The sequence below is a fragment of the Arvicola amphibius genome, chromosome 9 (assembly GCF_903992535.2).
Source record: "Arvicola amphibius chromosome 9, mArvAmp1.2, whole genome shotgun sequence".
NCBI classification, from domain to species: domain Eukaryota; kingdom Metazoa; phylum Chordata; class Mammalia; order Rodentia; family Cricetidae; genus Arvicola; species Arvicola amphibius.
Window position 1 is genome coordinate 120,869,580 of NC_052055.2, and position 18,531 is coordinate 120,888,110.

Consider the following 18,531-nt stretch of genomic DNA (forward strand, 5'->3'; position numbering starts at 1 on the left):
TGTTTTAGACAGGCAAAGCAACAGAGCTTCACAGAGTCAAACAAATGCAATGAACCAAAAGTCACACACCGGAAAATAATATTCCTCAACACAGCTGGGCTCTGTGGCACACGGTGGATCCAGCATGCAAAGTTAAGTTTCTAAAAGATGTCTTTTTCTGGAACCAACCCCGAGGGAAGCTGAGCTGGCCGTCTGGAGGCTGCTGTCCCTTACCACCCCCACCCACTTCTCAGGAGTCATGTTCTACTACTGGTCTCATTAGCTTCCTGGAGCGCAGAATGGAGGTGCCTGGGCCTGCCAAACTGGACCCCAGAGATAGCATCAGCTCGGTAGGACCTGCCCCTCCCTCTTGTGAGTGCCTTTGCCTGGAGCTGCCCGAGAAGGAGAAGGGTCTAGAAGGTGAAGGCAGCGAGGTAAGGGAGAGCTAGTGAGGAGTTAGGGAGAGAGCAAGCCCAGTGGCGAGGGCCACTGCATCCAGGCTGGAGTGGAATGGGTATCTAACCCCATTTTTGGAGCCATCGGATGCCAGAACCTTCTGAACCTGGCCAGGTACCACAGGCTGCCCTGTGTGCCAGCTCCCTGCCTCTGAGGCTGCCCTAAAAGGTCAAAAGAAGGTGCTGGCTTGAAGCATGGGGAGTGTGGCTAACAGGTGAGCATAAAGCAATGTCCGTTCCTCTTGCCAGGACTCTTCACCACCATGACTCTCTGCTTGACCATTTCTACTGGTTCTTCACACACTGAGGCTTCGTCAAGTTCAATACCCTCTCCCAAAAGATACAAAGTATCAATCCCACTCCTGGTTGTCATGTACTCTCTATTCAGTGCAGAGACAACTGTTGAGCTGGGCAGAGGGGCCAGCAACTCAGAGGCTGTTCCTGACCTCCTTAGATCGCAGAACCAGCATCCTGCCAGGTTTCCATGCTACAGTCCAGACCCCACTAGTCATAGGCATCCAGTGGCTACTGAAGACCCCAGGACAAGAAGCTGGACCCTGTTGCAACCCTCCAGAGGATGCCAGAGAGCTCAGGGCATGTCAGGGCCGTCAGAATGACACTGTTCTCAGGATTGGATTCTGCAAGGAAGAAATCCATGTCTGAGCGGGGAAACTGAGGCAGACACAAGAGGAGTGGGAATTGGCGGAATATGTGAATTCAGAGTTGGCACCAAACAGATTCTGTGTAAGCTTTATTTCCTCCTCCACAGCTGATCCCCTGGTTGTACATGGCATCCCTAGGTACTGGAGAAAATCCAAAAATACTCAAGGAAAATAGCACCCCCCACATGTGCCCTGTGTCCTGGTTAGTCTCATTATTGACTTAACAATTTAGAGTCACCAGGAAAGAGGGAAACTTAAATGAAGAATGAATGGCCTTTGCCAGATTGGCCCGTTGTGGGAATGTCTGTGGGACACTGTCTTGCTTGATGATTGATTAGGAAGGCTCGGTCCACTGTGGGCAGCACCATTCCTAGGCAGGAGGGCCTGGGCTATTTATAAAAAAGCTGGCTGAGCATTAGGCTAAGCGTGTGAGCCAGCAAGCAGTGTCCCTACACGGTTCCCACTCCAGTTCCTGCCCTGACTCCCTTCAGTGACAGATAGTGACCTGGAAGTGTTAGCCGAAAGAGCCCCTTTCCTCCCCTGAGCTGCTTTTGGCCAGTATTTATCACAGCAGAAATTAAACTAGAATACCCCGACATCTTGCCGCCTGGGTAAATGAAAGATCTGAGGGTACTTTCCCTGGATGGGGTTTCTAGACTTGTCCTGCCATACCCCAGCCATGTTTGCTCGGTGAAGCAGAGGTGACATTGTCTCCTGCAGGGCTTCTCTGGCGAGGCTGTGTCCAGAAAGCAGAATGGAAGCCATGAGAAGAGACAGTCCATGACGGGACCAGACTGGTGATCAGTGGCAGCAGCCAGCTCTCTTGGGTGGTTGCTGGTGGGTCACTTCCACCATGGAGGCCTTCAGGCGATCTTCCTGCATCTTAAGTGTCCTGTATGGCAATGTCCCCGGTCACTCCTCCCTCTCCAGGAACAGCATGAAGGGCTGTGGGGTAGCTGGGACTCGGGGCTTAGAGCCTCCACCACTTTGTCCTTTCTATGGGGCTGGGGGACTGTGACCTTCTATCTTCTTTTCTGGCCCACTGTGTGCCAATACACACACACACACACACACACACACACAGACCACATGAATGAGCAGCTCCAACAAGAGTAAAAGAAGTCACATTCCAGGGCTTCAGCCTGAACTAAGACCTTGGTCATGGATGGACACCCTGTGCCACAGGAGAGAACCGAGTTCCCTTGGGGCTGGGACCATACAGGAGAGTATCTCCTGTAGGCAACACACATCTAACCACATGCCAGGGACACTGGTGGACTCCCATGCCCTTCCCGGCACCCATCTCAACCACTCCTGGAGCACACGGTGGGTGCAAGGCCCCATATAAAAGGGGCTGAACAAACTGATGGACTTCTCCCAGACAGCAAGAAGAAAACAGATACAAGACCAGTATTCCAGAAGGGCACAGACCCGAGTCAGGAACAGAATGTCATGAGAGACAGAGAGAGACAAAGAGACAGAGGAATGGGAGAGAGAAGGTAAAAGAAGGGTGCCACAGGGCAGAATGACAGCGGGGACAGTGTAGGCCATGGGGGCATTTGGCATTCACCCTAAGCCATGAAGCCACCAGAAGGCTAGGGCAGGAACCTTCTAGACAGGAGAAGGGAGGTGAGGCAGCGGGTAGCAGCTGTGAGGACAGAGCGTGGGGTTTGTAACCACGGTCTGTCTTGGCCACTTGCTGGAGAACAGAGCAGAACAGAGCAGGGCTACCCTGGAGCACTCTGGGTATGGGGAGCACTCACCGAGCCAGGTTCATCAGGGGCTCCAGGATGTTGTGACCCAGGATGGCGCTGCACTCACCAAAGGAGATCCCAAGCTCCTGCAGCCACACAGAGTGGCTGAGGCTGGGTCCAGCCCTGCCAGCCCCTCACCAGCCACCCTCGTTCTCCAGCTGAACCTCTGCCCACCACCCACTCATCAGCTGGCTGCAGAATGCAGGGTGCCATCCTGAAGACTTCCCCCAGACCTGGAGTAGAAGACAAACCAACTGCTTGACTCGGAGAAACACACAGGACTTTTTTTTTTTATGCTCAGGATTTTGTTTGTATGTTTTCCTAAAATACTTCTGGGCCGGGGGCTATATCTCCTCACAAGGCCCTGGGTTCGATTGTCAGCAACACATAAACAAAACATGGTGGCAAATGCCTGTAACCTAGCACTCTGGAGGTGAAGGCAGAAATTCAAGGTCAGCCTCAGCTATAGTAGTAAGCCTGAGGCCAGCTTGTGCTACATGAGGCCTTGTCTCAAACAGACAAAGAGGTGAGGGGGATGGCTGAGCAGGTAAAAGGCGCTTCATGACAAGGAGCACACGTGGAGTCAGGGGGCTACTTTTCGGGAGTCAGGCCCCGGCTAACGGGTGCATTCCAGGGATCGAACTCAAGTCATCAGGTTTGGCCGCAAGCACCTCTACCCCTGAGCCATCTTGTTGGCCGAAGGCCAGGATTCTTTTTTCTTTTCTTTCTCTCCTCCTCCCCCTCTCCTTTATCTTCCCCCTCTTCTTTTATGACCAAGGGCCATGAGCCCTTGGGCTTCTCCCTCATTCCCCTTCCTATAGTCAAGGGATTTTGCTGACTTGAAGCTGGAGAGCAGGTTGAGGGGCCACTGGAGACGCCGTGGGGAGAGCATTCCAGTGAAAACCCCTCATCCATCTGCTTTGACGGGAGCCTCATGGAGACATTCAGAACTATCTCTAAGCCCCAAGACACCTGTGCCCCGGCACAGGCTCCTTCATGATAAACACTGGCCTCTCACGTGAGCCTCTGATGTGTAGCTGCCAGGCTCTGCCAACTGTCCTTCAGAAACAATACCGTAAGCAGTGGCCTCCTGCCAGCATCTGAGTGGAGGTCCTAGGAAGGAGTCAACTCTGTATTTCCTCTTAATCCCCTAGCAACAGAAGTTCTGAGAGAAGGAATCTTAAAGGGACAGACGACCGCTCCAGGGAGGGAACGATCTGCCAACCTGGAGCCACAATGGCGTAGGGTGGGACTGAGTGACTCCCTAGGTTTTAAACTTTTAAAAAATTATATACATATATATGTATGACTTTTCTAGAATGTGGTTAAATCTCATTTTAAATAGTAGTATCCCCCGTCTGGCAGCAAAGCTTTTGATGTCGTCTTCCCAAGGAAAACATTTGAGTCTTAAAATAGAATAAATGAGAAGGGAGTATGTTTAATTAGAGACCAGAGATAAAATTAAGATTTGATTGGGGATTTCAGTGACGCTTTTAAAACTGTTTTCACTCTGAAGATGTTTTTCACGTGGGTTGGGAGCGTGTGGGAATCTGCCAATTCTATGCAGTGTTCAAGGTGGAGCCCGCGGCACAGCCTGGGTCTGAGCCCAGGGCCAATATGCAGCGGCTGAGTGGTCAGCCTATGTGGGGAAGGGGTCCCAGTACTCACCTGGGCCAGTCTTTGCCCGGCTTCAGTGGACACCTGTCTCTCCTCCTTGCAGTCCATTTTGTTTCCCAGCAGGACCATGGCCACCCCATCTGCACCTGCATCCTGCAAACAGGACATATGCCCTCAGCTGCTCTCAATGGATGCCAGGCCCAAGACAGAAGCTTCTAGAAACATCAGGTGTCCTCTCACCTGGACCCTCTCTTCTTCTTTCTGCTTACATTCATGGCTAACCTTGTGGGCACCTCCCCCTTGGAGTCTTTCCAGATTGTTCATGACCTGCGCCTCAGATTGCCTAGGCTGCCTTAACACACTTGTCTCTGATTGGCTTTCTTCTAATTTTTCTTTTTCCTTGCGTGTATGTGTGTCCATATGTGCACTGTATGTGTGTGCAGGTGGCCACAGAGGCCAGCAGAGGGTGTCGGATCCCTGGCTGCTGGTGTTGCTGACAACTGCGGGAGATCTAACCTGAGTGTGGGTAGCCAATTGCCGTCCTCTGGAAGAGCACTCCACCACCGAGCCCTCTCCCAGCCCCCAAGTGCTTTTCATGTCACGGGCATCATTATAGTCATTTCTGGCTGCTGACTACTCTCCTCCAGGGGCCAGAAGCAGTTGTGGGAGCAAATCTTCCCAGCCCCCCCACAAGAGAGACAGAAGTTCAGGGAAGTTAAGTCAAGTGTCCTAAGTCACAGAGTGGGGGTGAAGCAGACATCCTGTCAGACCTGGACTTCTCTCTCATACATCTATCGCCTTAGCTGGCTTTTTGTTTTCAAACTCTCTTCCATTAGACTAGAAACTCTAGAGAGAGGCCACATACTTCACTTGGTCCTCACTCAGCCTCATGTTGGTCTCATGCCCTACAGAATCCCAGTAGAGATTAGTTATGTGGGACACAGAGCTAGACATTGTTAATGGGAATTTGTTGGGGATTTTTTTTTGGGGGGGGGAGGCAGGGTTTCTCTGTGTAGCTTTGGAGCCTGTCCTGGCACTCGCTCTATATATCAGGTTGGCCTCAGACTCACAGAGCTCTGCCTGCCTCTGCCTCCCAAGTGCTGGGATTAAAAACATATGCCACCAGGGGAATATTATTTTAAGCTGTGCTTCTTTTGTTTATGCTGCAGTTGTTTAACTCTGTGAAGCTGTGATACTTTGCCTGTCTCAAACACCTGGTGATCTAATAAAGATCTGAACGGCCAATGTGAGGCAGGAGCAAGGATAGGCGGGGCTGGCAGGCAGAGAGGATGAATAGGAGAAAACTGGGAGAAGGGGTTCAGAGGAGTACTAGCCCGAGAGGGAGGACATCAGGGCAGCCAGCTACACAGCAAGCCACAGAATAAGATTTAAGTAAGAGAATGGGAAGAACAGAGAGGCCAAAGGGTAGACAGGATAATATAAATTAAGAAAAGTGGGCAAGCCGGGCGGTGGTGGCGCACGCCTTTAATCCCAGCACTCGGGAGGCAGAGGCAGGCGGATCTCTGTGAGTTCGAGGCCAGCCTGGTCTACAAGAGCTAGTTCCAGGACAGGCTCTAAAAAAAAAAAAAAAGCTACAGAGAAACCCTGTCTCGAAAAAAAAAAAAAAAAAAAAAAAAAAGAAAGAAAAGTGGGCAAGAAACAAGTCAAGCTAAGGTCAGACGTTTATAAGTAACAAGACTCTATGTGTGATTCATTTAGGAGGTGGGTGGTGGGCCCCCCCAAAGAGTCCAAAGAGGCGTAACAACCTATTACAGAACTCCCGCCTAGGAGACATCCCAAGCGGAAGTACTATTGTAGAAAAGAACTGCTCGCAGGATGTGCGAGCTTTGGGGGCAGAACCACATGGTCGTGCTTTCTCTGTGCTACGGGGCTCCTAGTTCATCCACCCACCGGTCCCTCAGCAGATGGTGTCACTCGTAATGGCTGGGAGAAAGAGGAAGGTGTTTGGGTGGATTCCAAGATTCCTCTTAACTCCAAAACCAGGGGCCAGACTGCAGCCCAGATTACACTCACCTGCAGACAGTCGAGCCAGTAACGCACGTGGCCGAAGCTCTCTCGGGAGGTGACGTCATACATGAGCACCACCCCATCTGCCTTGCGAAGCAGCTGTCGTGTGAGGCTGTGGTACCTGCTCAAAGGGTCTGCATGAGACCACCACCCGCCACTATCCTGCCCTAGGGGTGGATTTGATGTATTTGGGGTCATTTGGGCCTCCCGTGTTTTGCGAGATCTGTAACAAAGCCTTGAGTAGTCGGGTCTCTGCTCTGTGGATGAGTTTATTTCTAGAATACAATGCCAGAACTGGATTGCAGAGTTGAACCTGCATGCCTTTAAAGTTCCCCTTCCTGTGGTCCGTGTGTTAGGTGGAAGACCTGCTGTCTAGAAGGTTGGTCAGGGGAGATTGACCATCCCCCCCGCCATAGGGCAGTGCAGAGTGGGGGCACCTGAGCTCCCAGTCCCCACTTCCTGATTCCCTGAGTCTTGTATCTCAGGGTCTCATTGCTTCGGTGGGTAAACCTTGTGTTCTGTCACCCCGGTTGTATGCCCCCCCTTTCCTCCCACACTCCAAGCACAGCCCCGGTCCCTGGCCACTGTCTGGGACAGTCTCCATACCTCTCTTGCCCAGCTGTGTCCCACAGCTGCAGAGCAAAGTTTTTGTTATCTACCGTCAGGCGTTTGACACGAAAATCCACTCCTAGAACACACAGGAGAAAAGAGGCCTTTTACTCTCTGCCCAGGGCAACCAGCCCCAGATGCCCCAGGTGTGTGCCCACTCCCAACCCCAGCCTTAGAAGGAGGGGGCCACACGCTGGGCTCCTCTCTGCTCTCCAAACAACCTTCCCAAGGTGGACAAAGGACCCATGAGACCACGCTGTGTACTCTGGGACTCTGGCTCAGTCGACTTCGGTCTTTGAGCCTCTATTGTGGTTAAAGGCTCTGCGTGGTTTCGCCAGGTAACCAAGATGGCTGAGTCCCTCTACAGGCTGAGTCCCACAGCCCCACCCTTCCCTGCAGTCCCAGCCACAGACCCAGTTAGACCCTGGGATAAGGGGTGGGGCTGATGATGAAATTTTTTTATGCTCCTTCCAGCCAACCCCCATCTGCCAAAGAAGCCCTCTGGATGTGGGGGTTGGGGTTGGAGAGGTGGCTCAGCAGTTAAGAGTCCTTACTGCTATTGTAGAGGACCTGAGTTCAGGGCCCAGCACCCACATGAGGCAGCTCACAAGCAGCTGTAACCCCAGGTCTAGGGTACTGAACACCCTCTCCAGCCTCCACAGGCACCTGCACAGAGATGTGTATATCCACATACACTCAAAAAATGATTAAATAAATCTCTTTAAAAAATGGGAGAAAGGGTGCTCTGTCTCTGTCCCTACCTACCCTCTCTGGAGCCCACTGCAGCCTGGCAGCAGCTCCTGACACCCACAATTTAGGTGAGAGGTTTCTGTGGCGACCCCTGTAAGTACGTGCTGCTGCCCCCTGGTGGTGGTTCACACAGCCCCCTAGTCTCCACCAAGACTGACCCGGCCCTCTAGCAAGGTGGCTTCTGAGTAGCAAGTGATTTTTCTCTACAGCCCCTTCCTGAGGCCGTTGGGAGCCCAGGGCTGCAGGATCCTGAGACTGTCACATTCAGCGGCACGCCCACCAGGCCACCCAGCAACAGCTCTCAGCCATTGCTGCACCTCCCCTCCTTGATTTCTGTCCCCTGGTTAACCCATCCTGTGTGCCCCAAAACTCCATTCAGCTAAGCCACATAAACCATCAGATAGGCGAAGTTTGGTCTTTGTCGGGCACTACTGGTTCAAGGGGGCGCCCACATATTCACAACAATCAGGGACAGAGCTGGACACACAGGGGTCAAGCCTTCCAAGGTAGGGCCTAAGCTTTGGAAGTGGGGCCTCTGAACTTTAACCTTAGGGCCAACTGAGGGTAAGAAACCTAACTAGGACTCAGTTCTCTGCCACTGGTAAGGACCATATCGAGAATCACAGGAGATCACTTTCTCCATCCACTGCCCTTAAATGCACTGGGCAGGAGTTCTGGCTTTTGGAGAGGGGCTAGGATAGAGGGTAGATACCTGCTGGTTACGGGTGCAAACCCGCTCTGTTTGAATCAGTGCCATCGAGTTCTGTGGAAATGACATAGCCAGGGCATCATGGGGCAGAGGAGATGGCTCAGGGCTTCAGCACTTGTCATGCAAGCCTGAAGACTGGAGATCAGATACCTAGAAACCTACATACATGCTGGGTGGGCATGGCAGCCAGTCTGCCAACGCAGTCTCAGAAGGCAGAGACCGGAATCCTGGAGCAAGACGGTGTCGAGACCAGACCATGTCGAGACCAGCCATATTGGCGAGTTCAGGGGTTTAATTGAAAGAAACCGCCTCAGTGAATAAGGCAGAAGAGCAACAGCAGACGTTTTCCAAAGTCAGATGTGTGCCTCCATGTGCACGCATGCACACACACACCCAAAAAACATGCTATAACCCAGCCTCGGGTGGTGGGGACAAAGACAGGCAGATCTCTGGAGCTTGTTGTGTGTCTTACACCCTTCCCTGTGAGCAACTGTCCATTAACACCAAAGTTTAAGTCTATTCAAACTCAATAAATTCAGACTCCGATTCACATTGCTGCCTCCTCCTCCTCTTCCCTGTGGCAAAGTTGAGAGTCCCAGCCTCACCGCAGGGGAAGTCGCAGAAGGAACCCTTGTCTCCAGCCCATAGAGGCAGGCAGATCTCTCTGCCACGTGGTAAGAAGGGGGTGGGGTGGGTGGTTTCAAATATCGGCTTGACACAATGTAGAGTCACATGGCAGTGCAGTCTCTGTGGGGAATTGTCTAGAATAGGCTGACCTGTAGGCTTGCCCATGAGGGATGTTCTTACTTAGGTTAATTGAGATGAAAAGGTCCTCCCTGAATGCGGGTGGCACCCTTTCACAGGCTGGGGCCCTAGGCTCAGTGAAAAAGAGACCATGAGCTGAGCCCCAGCAGAAATGTATTAACTCATGGTTCTCTCGACTGAATGTAACGTGTCCAGCTGCTTCAAGTCCTGCCGGATGACGTCCCTGCAACTGTGGACCGTACGTCGAAATGCCAACAAAAATAAACCCTTTGTGCCCTAAGTTGCTTTGATCATGGTGGTCATCACAGCCACAGGAACCAAGACAAGGAGAGTGGAGATGCCAGGAACATGTGGGCACTCAGCAAACACACAGCAGCTTAGGTGTTAATGATGGTGGTCGTGTAGGGCCTGTGGCTCACCTCACAGTAGTTCAGGTCTGCTGTGAGCCCCTCTTTTTCAAGGACACTGAGTCTTTAACGTGGTGTCCTAGGTAGTTTCTATTGTCAACAATAAAACAAGCTGGGGTCACCTGCGAAGAGCGAACCCCAACTGAAGAACTGCCTCCATCAGACTGGCCATGTCTAAGTCTTACAGTGTAAGGCAATGTCTTGAAAATCAGTGTGGGAGTGCTGGGCAGTGGTGGCACAGGTCTTTAATCCAAGCACTCAGGAGGCAGAAGTAGGTGGATCTCTGAGTTCAAGGCCAGCCTGGGCTACAAAGCAAGTTCCAAGACAGCCAGGTCTGTCACACAGAGAAACCCTGTCTCGAAAATGAATAAATAAACAAATAGAAAATCAATGTGGAAGGGCCCAGCCCCCCACAGATGTCGCCATCCCTAGGCAGGTAGGCCTGGCTGTATAAGAAAGTTACTGGCCATAAGCCAGTGAGTGAGTAGCAATTCTCCATGGTTTCTGCTCCAAGTTCCTGCCTTGAATTCCTGCCCTGTCTTCCCTTAGGGGTGGGCTGCTAAATCCTTCCTCCCTCTAAGTTTCTTTTGGTCGTAGGCTTACCTCACCAACAGAGGTCAAAATAGCACTCCTGGTAAGAATTCTTGGGCAGAGAAACCCGAGAGCCTGCCGTAGGCCTCTCTTACGACAGGGTGGTGTTAAGACATCTGCTTGGCACTGACTCTTAATTGGCCTGTACCCTGGACTAACATGAAGACACACCACTCCACCTTTGTCCCTCTTACAGGAGCCACTGAATTAGCATGCTCAAATATTTACTTATAATACAGGAACCACGGGTATAACACATGCCAGGGATTGTTCCTGGCATGTGGGAACTTGTAGCCACTGCTGGAAGTGGGGTCTGTTCCCATCCCCACTATCAGAGGGACTCAAAGGGAACTAGACCTGGACTGTCTCCCTGGGAAGTCCATAGAGTTATGGCTTGGTGCCCAGCCTGGTGCCATCGGGAGGCAGAAGAACTAAGCAGAGAGGCCGGAGGGCTGGAGAGATGGCGCCCACTGTTAGGATCAGTGGCTGCTTAGAGGACATGGGCTCAGTTCCCAACTCACAACCGTCTGTAACTCTAGTTGAAGATGACCTGACACCTCCCTCTTCTGACCTCTGAGGGCATCAGGCATCCATGTGGTACAGGGAGAACACCCACCTCCCACCCCCCCACACACACACAAATACAAAAATTGTTTTTAAAAAAGGTGAAAGCGTTTGGGAGGAGGAGACAGGCAGATCTCTGCGAGTTCAAGGCCAAGCTGGTCTAGTGAGTTCTAGGACAACAGCCAGGGCTACGTGGAGATCTCCTTGTCTCAAAGAAAAAAACACAAAGATGAGGCCTGGCTGGCACTGACCTCTTCTGTCATTAGGCACATCATTAGTCCTACGTCAAAGTGGATCGTAGGTCTCTGGCTTCCTCTTCTCTGCCCCCAACTCCCACCCATCTCGATAGGGTCTCATGTAGCCCAAACTGACCTAAATTTGCTAAGCAGCCAAAGATGGCCTTGAACTTCTGCTCCTCCTGAGCACTCTGCTTCTGCGATGCTGAGATCAAACCCATTTCACCTGTTTAGCGCTCTCTCTCTCTCTCTCTCTCTCTCTCTCTCTCTCTCTCTCTCTCTGCCAAATGCCTGGTGGGGTGGGGGTTGTGATACAAAGCTGACACAGGAGGTGAACAAGGTGTCCAAGTTCACGACCCCAGTGAGTGGCAGAATTTGAACCTAGGCACCCGAGGGTCCTAACTTGCCACATTCGGAATATATTCTATGTAAGATACCCACCTTGTGACTTCCTGCCGGGACATGCAGGCAGAGCTGGGGCATGTTGTGAGCATGCCTAGGCTCTGTAGGGAACTGCCTACCACCTGGGCAGAGACTGGCCTGTCTGCACCCTCCACTAACACCAGGACCTAAATTGCACTGTTTGCTCCTTTGTTACCTTACAAGCTAGCCAGATCAGTGTAGGGAGAGCAAATTACCTGTAATTAGAGACGATTAGTGAAATGCTAAGATTATGCCCATATAAAATAATGCCTCATGAAGGCCCGTGGCCAAGGCAGAACCTGCCATGTCTGGGATGGCTTCCTTAGGTACTGCTCTAGCTTGCTGGCCCTGGTCCAGGACCTCCCCTCCAGGGCTAGCTCCCCAAGGGGCCTTACCTACGGTGGCTGTCAGCCCGATGGCAAAGGCATCGTGGTGTAACAGGTGTAGAAATGAGGTCTTGCCCACATTGGAGTCCCCCAAGAAGATGACATGGTAGAGGTAGTCGGGGTCAGCCTGAGGCTTGCCAGCAGTGAGGTCCCCAGGGAAAGTCAGTTTGGCCTCTCCTGAGTCTGTTCCTGGGTCCTCCGGCCTGCTGTGTGCCCCTGGCTCCGTAGGCTGTGAGGTATCCAGTTTGCTCTCCACCTGAATAGGTATGGATATGGACCTGGGCTGGGCTTCTGGTTCAGCCAAGGTGAGGAGGGCTTGTGTGGTCTCTGTGGCTCCCACAGCAAGCCCAGCCCCAAGCCCCATGAGGGAAGAGCCTCTTGGAGGAGATATTTTGCCAGGAGCAGGGACTTTTGTCTCAGCAGGAACCTGTGGTGTGTCAGACAGGGGATCATTTTGTCGGGGAGATTCTGGGTTCCTGGCTTCAAGGCCGTGAGCCTCATGGGCTTGTTCCGGCCCCAGGTCCTCCTGGCCTCCCTCTCCTGAATTTCCTTCCTTTGGCCTGGGCTGCACTTGGGGACTCTGGAGAAGGTGAGTGGACAGGCTATCCAGCTTAAGGACCTGGCCAGGGGCTTCTCGGAAATCCCTAGGATGACTCTCCTGCCTGGCCAGGCGTGCCTCACCCTGCACTGGCGTCTCTGTGGGTACCTGGCTCACAAGCTCCAGGCTCAGGGAAGGCTCTGCGGCCCCCTCCAGGAGGGCCGTGACACCCTGGGACTCTAAGCCCAGGTCCTTTAGGTTCTCCCTCAAGACCTCTTTTTCCATGGGCAGCTTAACTGAATCAGGTTCAGGCCAAAGGCTCTTATCACTGAGATCTGGGGCCTGGGATTGTTTTCTGGACCCAGCTGGGGACTGAGGAGGCAGAGAGAGGCCCTGAGGAGGGGGCTCAGCCTCAGGATCAAGCAGCACTCTGAAAGCCTCTGTCCCCACACTCCCAGACTCCCCAGCCTGGGCTGCTGGCAGGCTCCAGGGAAAGGGGGACTTGGATCCAGCTTCCAGGCCAGGGGTGTCCACAGGCTGCTCAGAACTGCCATCCCGTCCATCCTGCCCCTCTGGGTCCGCCACCCCTTGCCTATCTTTGGCACCGGGAGGCACCCCGGCAGGGCTTCTGGGACTTGGGTCTGGATCTGAGGTTGACTCCTGAGTAAACTGTAAAGCTGGCATCTTGGAAATAGAGATCTGCCTAACAATTCGGGGAGTCTGGGGGCCTGAGGTGCCACTTGGGGTTGGGGGTGGGCTCCAGCAAAGCTGCAGGGCTCTGTGGGAATGGTCTCCAAAGCTGTTCAGGAGCTGGTTCCAGTCGTCACTGTCCCCAAACAGTTCAGGCAGTGGAGCCTCCTCAGTGGGGACAGCCTGGGAGTCTGGGGCCTTCTTACTTTCTCTGGGGACACTGGAAAGAAGGGGGGAAGTGAAGGCCGGGAAGTGGGAGTTAGTAGTATCCCACAAATCCTGATAGCATAACTTTTCCCGTGGTTAGCTCTCCTCCAGGGCTGACTGAAAGTCCCCCATCCCATTCTGCACTTCAAAATTTGCATGAAACTTCACCCCCTGCAGGAAGCCTGCCCTGACGGGGCAAGCCTTCTGCCTCTGAGTTGTTACAAACAGGGTGAGTACCTGCCTGGGAGCTGTGTGTATATGTGTGTGTGGTGTGTGTGTGTGTGTGTGTGTGTGTAGAGAGAGAGAGACTATGTGTGACTGTGTGCCACTGTGTATGTTTATATGTCTGTGATTGTGTGATTGTGTGTGTGATTGTATGTATGTGTGACTGTATGTGGTTGTGTGTGTGATTGTGTATGTATATGTGTGTGTGCATGTTTGTGTGTGTGACTGTGTATATATACGTGTGTGATTGATTGTGTGTGTGTGTGTGTGTGTGTGTGTGTGTACTGAGATCTAACCAGCTCCATTAAGAACAGCCTTTCCTGGCTTCCAGAAGCCACTGCTCTCTACCTGAGTCCAGAGAGGGCTGCTACTTGCCTTGGCTCTTCCTCTACCTGCCAGGACACTCGGCCCCTGGCAGTGTTCAGACGGCCCCTTGCCACCTGCAGCTGTCCCCGCACCTCCTCGAGCTGCCCAGCCAGGTCTCGCTCAGCCTCTCTCAGCTGCTGGTTCTCCCAGCTGGCCTCCTGCTGGGAGCTGCTGAGATGGAGGAGCTGAGCCTCCAGCTGTGAGGGGTGGGGAGAGGAGAGGATTGCAACTGTCCTCTGGGGTGGAAGGACACCCTGCCCCTGTCCCATGCCCCCACTGCCAGCTCCTGAAGACCCATGATGATCGGACGGGAGGTCACCTTTCAGCATCTAATTAGCTGCTTTATACCCCCACACAGTGAGGACAGTGGGGAGGGAACCATGGTCAGAGGACAGGAGGTCCTCGTCGCCCCCCACACACATACACAAGCCCTGCAGCTGCCGCTGTTCCTGACTCCATCTGGACTGCAGGGGCTTCTGACCCAACACTGACACACAAGATTCCGACAACAAACAAGGTCCCATGGAACAAGAACACAGCCTCCATAACGGCCTTCTAGAGTCCTTGGCCTCCCCACCCCCAGCAGGTGCTGACATTAAGAACCAAGGTTGCTCAGATGACAGTGGAGCCCTGTGAGCTCTTGTAGTCCAGAACTTTCCTTTCTTTCTCCCCACCTGCCCCCTTCTGGGTCTCACATGGCCCAGGCTAGTCTTGAACTGATTCTCTTACTTCCACCTCCAAGAGCTGGGGTTACGGGCGAGCGTCACCATACCCAGCCTGTCCAGAGCTTTTCCTTTTCCAGGTGTCTCCATACACAATCTCATCTGACACGTGAGGCCTGGGAAATGCCACGGAAACAGGCGCCTCCTTCTCAAGGATACTGAAAACCTGAGGCTAGGGTAAGCTCCAAGCTCCTTTTCCTGGGCCTGCCTGGCTCTTTATGGGACCTGATCTGAACCATGGCAGTGTCCCCAGAGTCCTGGGCAGGGAGTCCTGCTCTGGCAGGGAGAAGCCAGCAGTTCTTGGCTGTCTGTGGCTTCAGGGGACCTGTTCAGCTGGGAACAATGAGAAGGTTGTCTAGGGTCTGGGCTCCCCAGAAGGCTCACCTCTCTCTGGCCCTCTGCCAGCCGTTGAACCTCTTGCTCCTTGACCTCCAGAACCTCCTGCATGTGGGTGCTGAGGGCCATGCCCCGGGAGTCGCTCTGCAGAGAAAACGGGTCAGCCCTGCTCTGCAGACTCTAGCGCCAGCTAGGCTGGGCTGGATTGCCCCACCTCACCTCAACCATGGCCTGGGGCTCAAGGGCCAAAAGGTATCCACAGAGAGGATTTTGGGATTCCTCACTTGGGTCTAAACTCTCACAAGGACACTGAAGTCCAGAGAGTGGAAATCAGTCCTGGAAACATTGATATCTCGCAGAGACAGAACACATGCCCAGCAGGCCCACCCCATCTCTCTGGGGAGCATGATCTGCAGGACGGTGGGGGAGGGGGCTCCCAGTGGCCTCTGCTGCCCTGCTAATTGTCAGCCACTACTTAGCCTGAAGATGCAGGGCCAAGGCACTCACCTGGGCCTGCAGCTGCTGTTTCTCCCTGCGGATCTGCTCCTCCGTCTCCTCATAGAGCTGTCTCACCTTGTGGAGATGGTCAGAGTCTCGCCTGCAGTGACAAGAGGTGGCACCAGACAGCCCCTCAGGACCTCTGGGGACTCTCTGCCTGGGGCCCTTCTTCCTTGCTTGCCCTCAGTGGTCTCGGCCCCTATCAGGTCACCCTGGGTCTATGACACTGGTTATACCTCTATCGATATCCCCACCCCCCAGCCTATCTATGGTCCTCATGGTCCCAACTCTCTACCCCCACCACCCTCAGTCACCATCCCGGCCCTGTGACTCAGGCCAGGTCTGTGACCCAGACAGTTACAGGGTCACAAAACAGGCCCCTGGAGTTTCTTCCTCTTCAAACCTGCCTGTGCCTACCCAGCCACTCCAGAAAGGGGCAGAAACTCGTCCAGGATTCCACAGTGTGCCAGGACACCTGCTACATCCTCACTCACATCTTCAGTGTCCACTCCAGGGCCTCCCGGTCAGCCCGAGCCTCCCGCAGACGGCTGCTCATCTTGGCCAGGAAGCCCTCCAAATTGCCTGCCAGTTGGGGCTCTTCCTGCTGCAGCTCCCCCCACAGCCTCCAGATCTCAGCCTGCCTAGAATACGGGAACCTCCAGAGATTAGATCCAAGAGGGCCAGGAAGTAGGGGGCTTCTGTAGCCCAGGTTAACTTCCGACTTGCTATGCAGCAAAGGATAACCGTGAACTCCTGATTCTCCTGCCGCCACCTCCCAAAGGCTGGGATTTCTGTGTCCTGTTTTGTATGGTGCTGGGGAGGGAACCCATGTATGGGTTCACATGTGTTAGGCAAGCACATTCTACTGCATCCTCACCCCTGGTCCTCTGAAGACAACACTCCCAGGGACTTGAGGACCTGAAATAGATTACTACAAAGCTTGACACAAGTACGTGCTGCCTCCTCCTGGGACATTTCTGTCCGTGAGCTGGCCCTTCCTGAACCCCCTACCACTTGTTTCCCCTGTGAGTCAGTGGTTAGTGGGGGTGGGGCGGGGTAGACTCAGGACAGCTCAAGGCTTCCATCCATTTCCTCTCTTCTCCCACTCTGGAGTTGTGTGGTTTCTGCCTTTACCCTCTCTGTGCTCACTGGGAAAATACAAAGGCCCATACTTGCCAAGCAAGATTGTTTGGGGAATGAGAGACATGCCAAGTGTGAGTGCCAGCCTGGGGCCCTGCCCACGGTTGGCACTCAGTACATACCTACTTTCACATGGACTTAATTAAGTCATGAAGACAGAGGCCCAGAGGGTGAGGGAGCAGGGCCAAGCTGCCAAGTGGGTAAATGGCTCCTGCTTCACCTGCTCTGCCAGCCTACACCCAGGGCCCTCCCAGCCTGTCCCACTGCAGCAACCCCACCCTCTGAACCAGATGGGAGCGGTCTCATCCTTCAGGAGCCTGCGGGTGGAGGAGCAAGTGGGGAGAGCCACTGAGGGGGAGTCCCTGGCTGGCTCCAGCAGGCCTCGAGGCTATGGCAACTCTGGAAGGGCCACTCTTCTCAGCACATAAGACAACCCATGTACACTCAGAGCCTGAGCCCAAGACGCCCGCCCAGCAGGAATTGACCTCCTGTCTCCAAACCCACGCAGCCCAGACCACCACCATGTCTGAAGTCACCCCACTGAGGGACCCTTCAGGAGTCTCCAGGTCCCTCTCAGAGGTGACGATTCAGCTGGCTGATCTTTCTAGGGAGTGTGGAGAGAGGGGACCCTCTGGGTATGCTGCAGCAATGAACAGAGGTCAGAGGTCACACACTATCAAGTAGCCAAGCTGGGGTCTGCACCCAGCCCTACCCTGAGCCCTCACCCCTACCAACTGTCAGGGCCTTACTCAGAAAGGGAGTGGCCGGTCCCCATTTGCCCTACAAGGGCCAGGAAGGCCTCCTTCTCCTTGGCGTCGGCCTCCTCGAGGGCAGGCAAGCTGAAGGTCACAGATGCTCGTTGAGAGGGCACCAGTCGTTTTCGGCGAAGCCTGTGGGTCCTGGGGCTGGAGCCAAAAACATTTTCTAGGGGGGCAGAGGGGAACAAAGGGGAGATGAGGCTCTGACTTCCCTTGAGCCCCACCCCCACATTTATACTGGGACACATTCATGCACACTTCAGGTCAGCTTTGGGAGTCTCATGAAGTGAGAGTGCCTTCTTCACATGTCACCTGAGGTCCAGAGATGCCTAGACACTCTCTGGGAGTCACACAGCAGCTCCAGGGTAGCTAACAGGGTTTTCACCCACTCAGGAAGGATTCATTGAGCTTTCGCTGCAAGCTGGTGACAGCATTCACACCCAAATCCCAGGCCTTGGGGAGCTGACATTGTAGCTCAATGGTTGAAGAGGATACGTCTTCCCCATGTGCGTATGTGTGTGTGTATGTGTGTACACATGCACAAATGCACACACATGTATCACAGCATGCATGTGGAGGTGGTCAGAGGACAGCTGTCAGGAGTTGGTTCTCTCCTACCGAGTGGGTTCTGAGATTGAACTCAAATCATCAGGTTTGGCAGCAATTGCCCCTACTAAGCTATCTTACAGGCCCTTTCTCTTCTTTTTCATAAAACAAATTTAAGTAACTTCAAGAAATAAACTAGAACCCAAGAGGCAGAGGCAGGAAGATTTCTGTGAGTTCAAGGCTAACCTCGTCTACATAGGGAGTTCTAGACTAGTCAAGGCTATACAATGAGGCCTCATTTCAAAAAACAAAATGAAACCAATACCAATAATAAAATAAAATAAACCAATCATTTCCACAGAGATGGGGGTGGGGCTTTGTGAGAAGGGGAGCCTAGCAGTGTCCTGAGGTGATGGCAGGAACATTGAGATGTTCCTGTAAGCAGGACCCAGAGTGGGTTTCCAGAGGAGGACCCTTCGGGTAGAGAGAACCCCACATACAGGCCCGAGTGAGAAACAAGGCTGGGATGGCAGAGAGGCAGATGGTCGTGGGTGAACTCAAGAGGCTGGC

The 18,531-nt window shown here is 53.4% G+C and overlaps 1 protein-coding gene across 1 annotated transcript in view; it reads right to left on the bottom strand.

Annotated features, from left to right (window-relative positions):
• Positions 1–1,269: 1,269 nt before the first annotated feature.
• Positions 1,270–18,531, bottom strand: part of Rab44 (RAB44, member RAS oncogene family) — a 30,061-nt gene continuing 12,799 nt past the window's right edge. The window contains exons 4-14 of the mRNA XM_038342974.2: positions 17,407–17,581; positions 16,012–16,158; positions 15,527–15,617; positions 15,068–15,163; positions 13,971–14,158; positions 11,945–13,383; positions 7,102–7,183; positions 6,502–6,616; positions 4,519–4,620; positions 2,860–2,936; positions 1,270–1,988 (exon numbers count right to left, since the gene is read on the bottom strand). Coding sequence (XP_038198902.1) covers positions 1,898–1,988; positions 2,860–2,936; positions 4,519–4,620; positions 6,502–6,616; positions 7,102–7,183; positions 11,945–13,383; positions 13,971–14,158; positions 15,068–15,163; positions 15,527–15,617; positions 16,012–16,158; positions 17,407–17,581 — 2,603 coding nt within the window. The 3' untranslated portion in view covers positions 1,270–1,897. The remainder of the gene's footprint in view (positions 1,989–2,859; positions 2,937–4,518; positions 4,621–6,501; positions 6,617–7,101; positions 7,184–11,944; positions 13,384–13,970; positions 14,159–15,067; positions 15,164–15,526; positions 15,618–16,011; positions 16,159–17,406; positions 17,582–18,531) is intronic.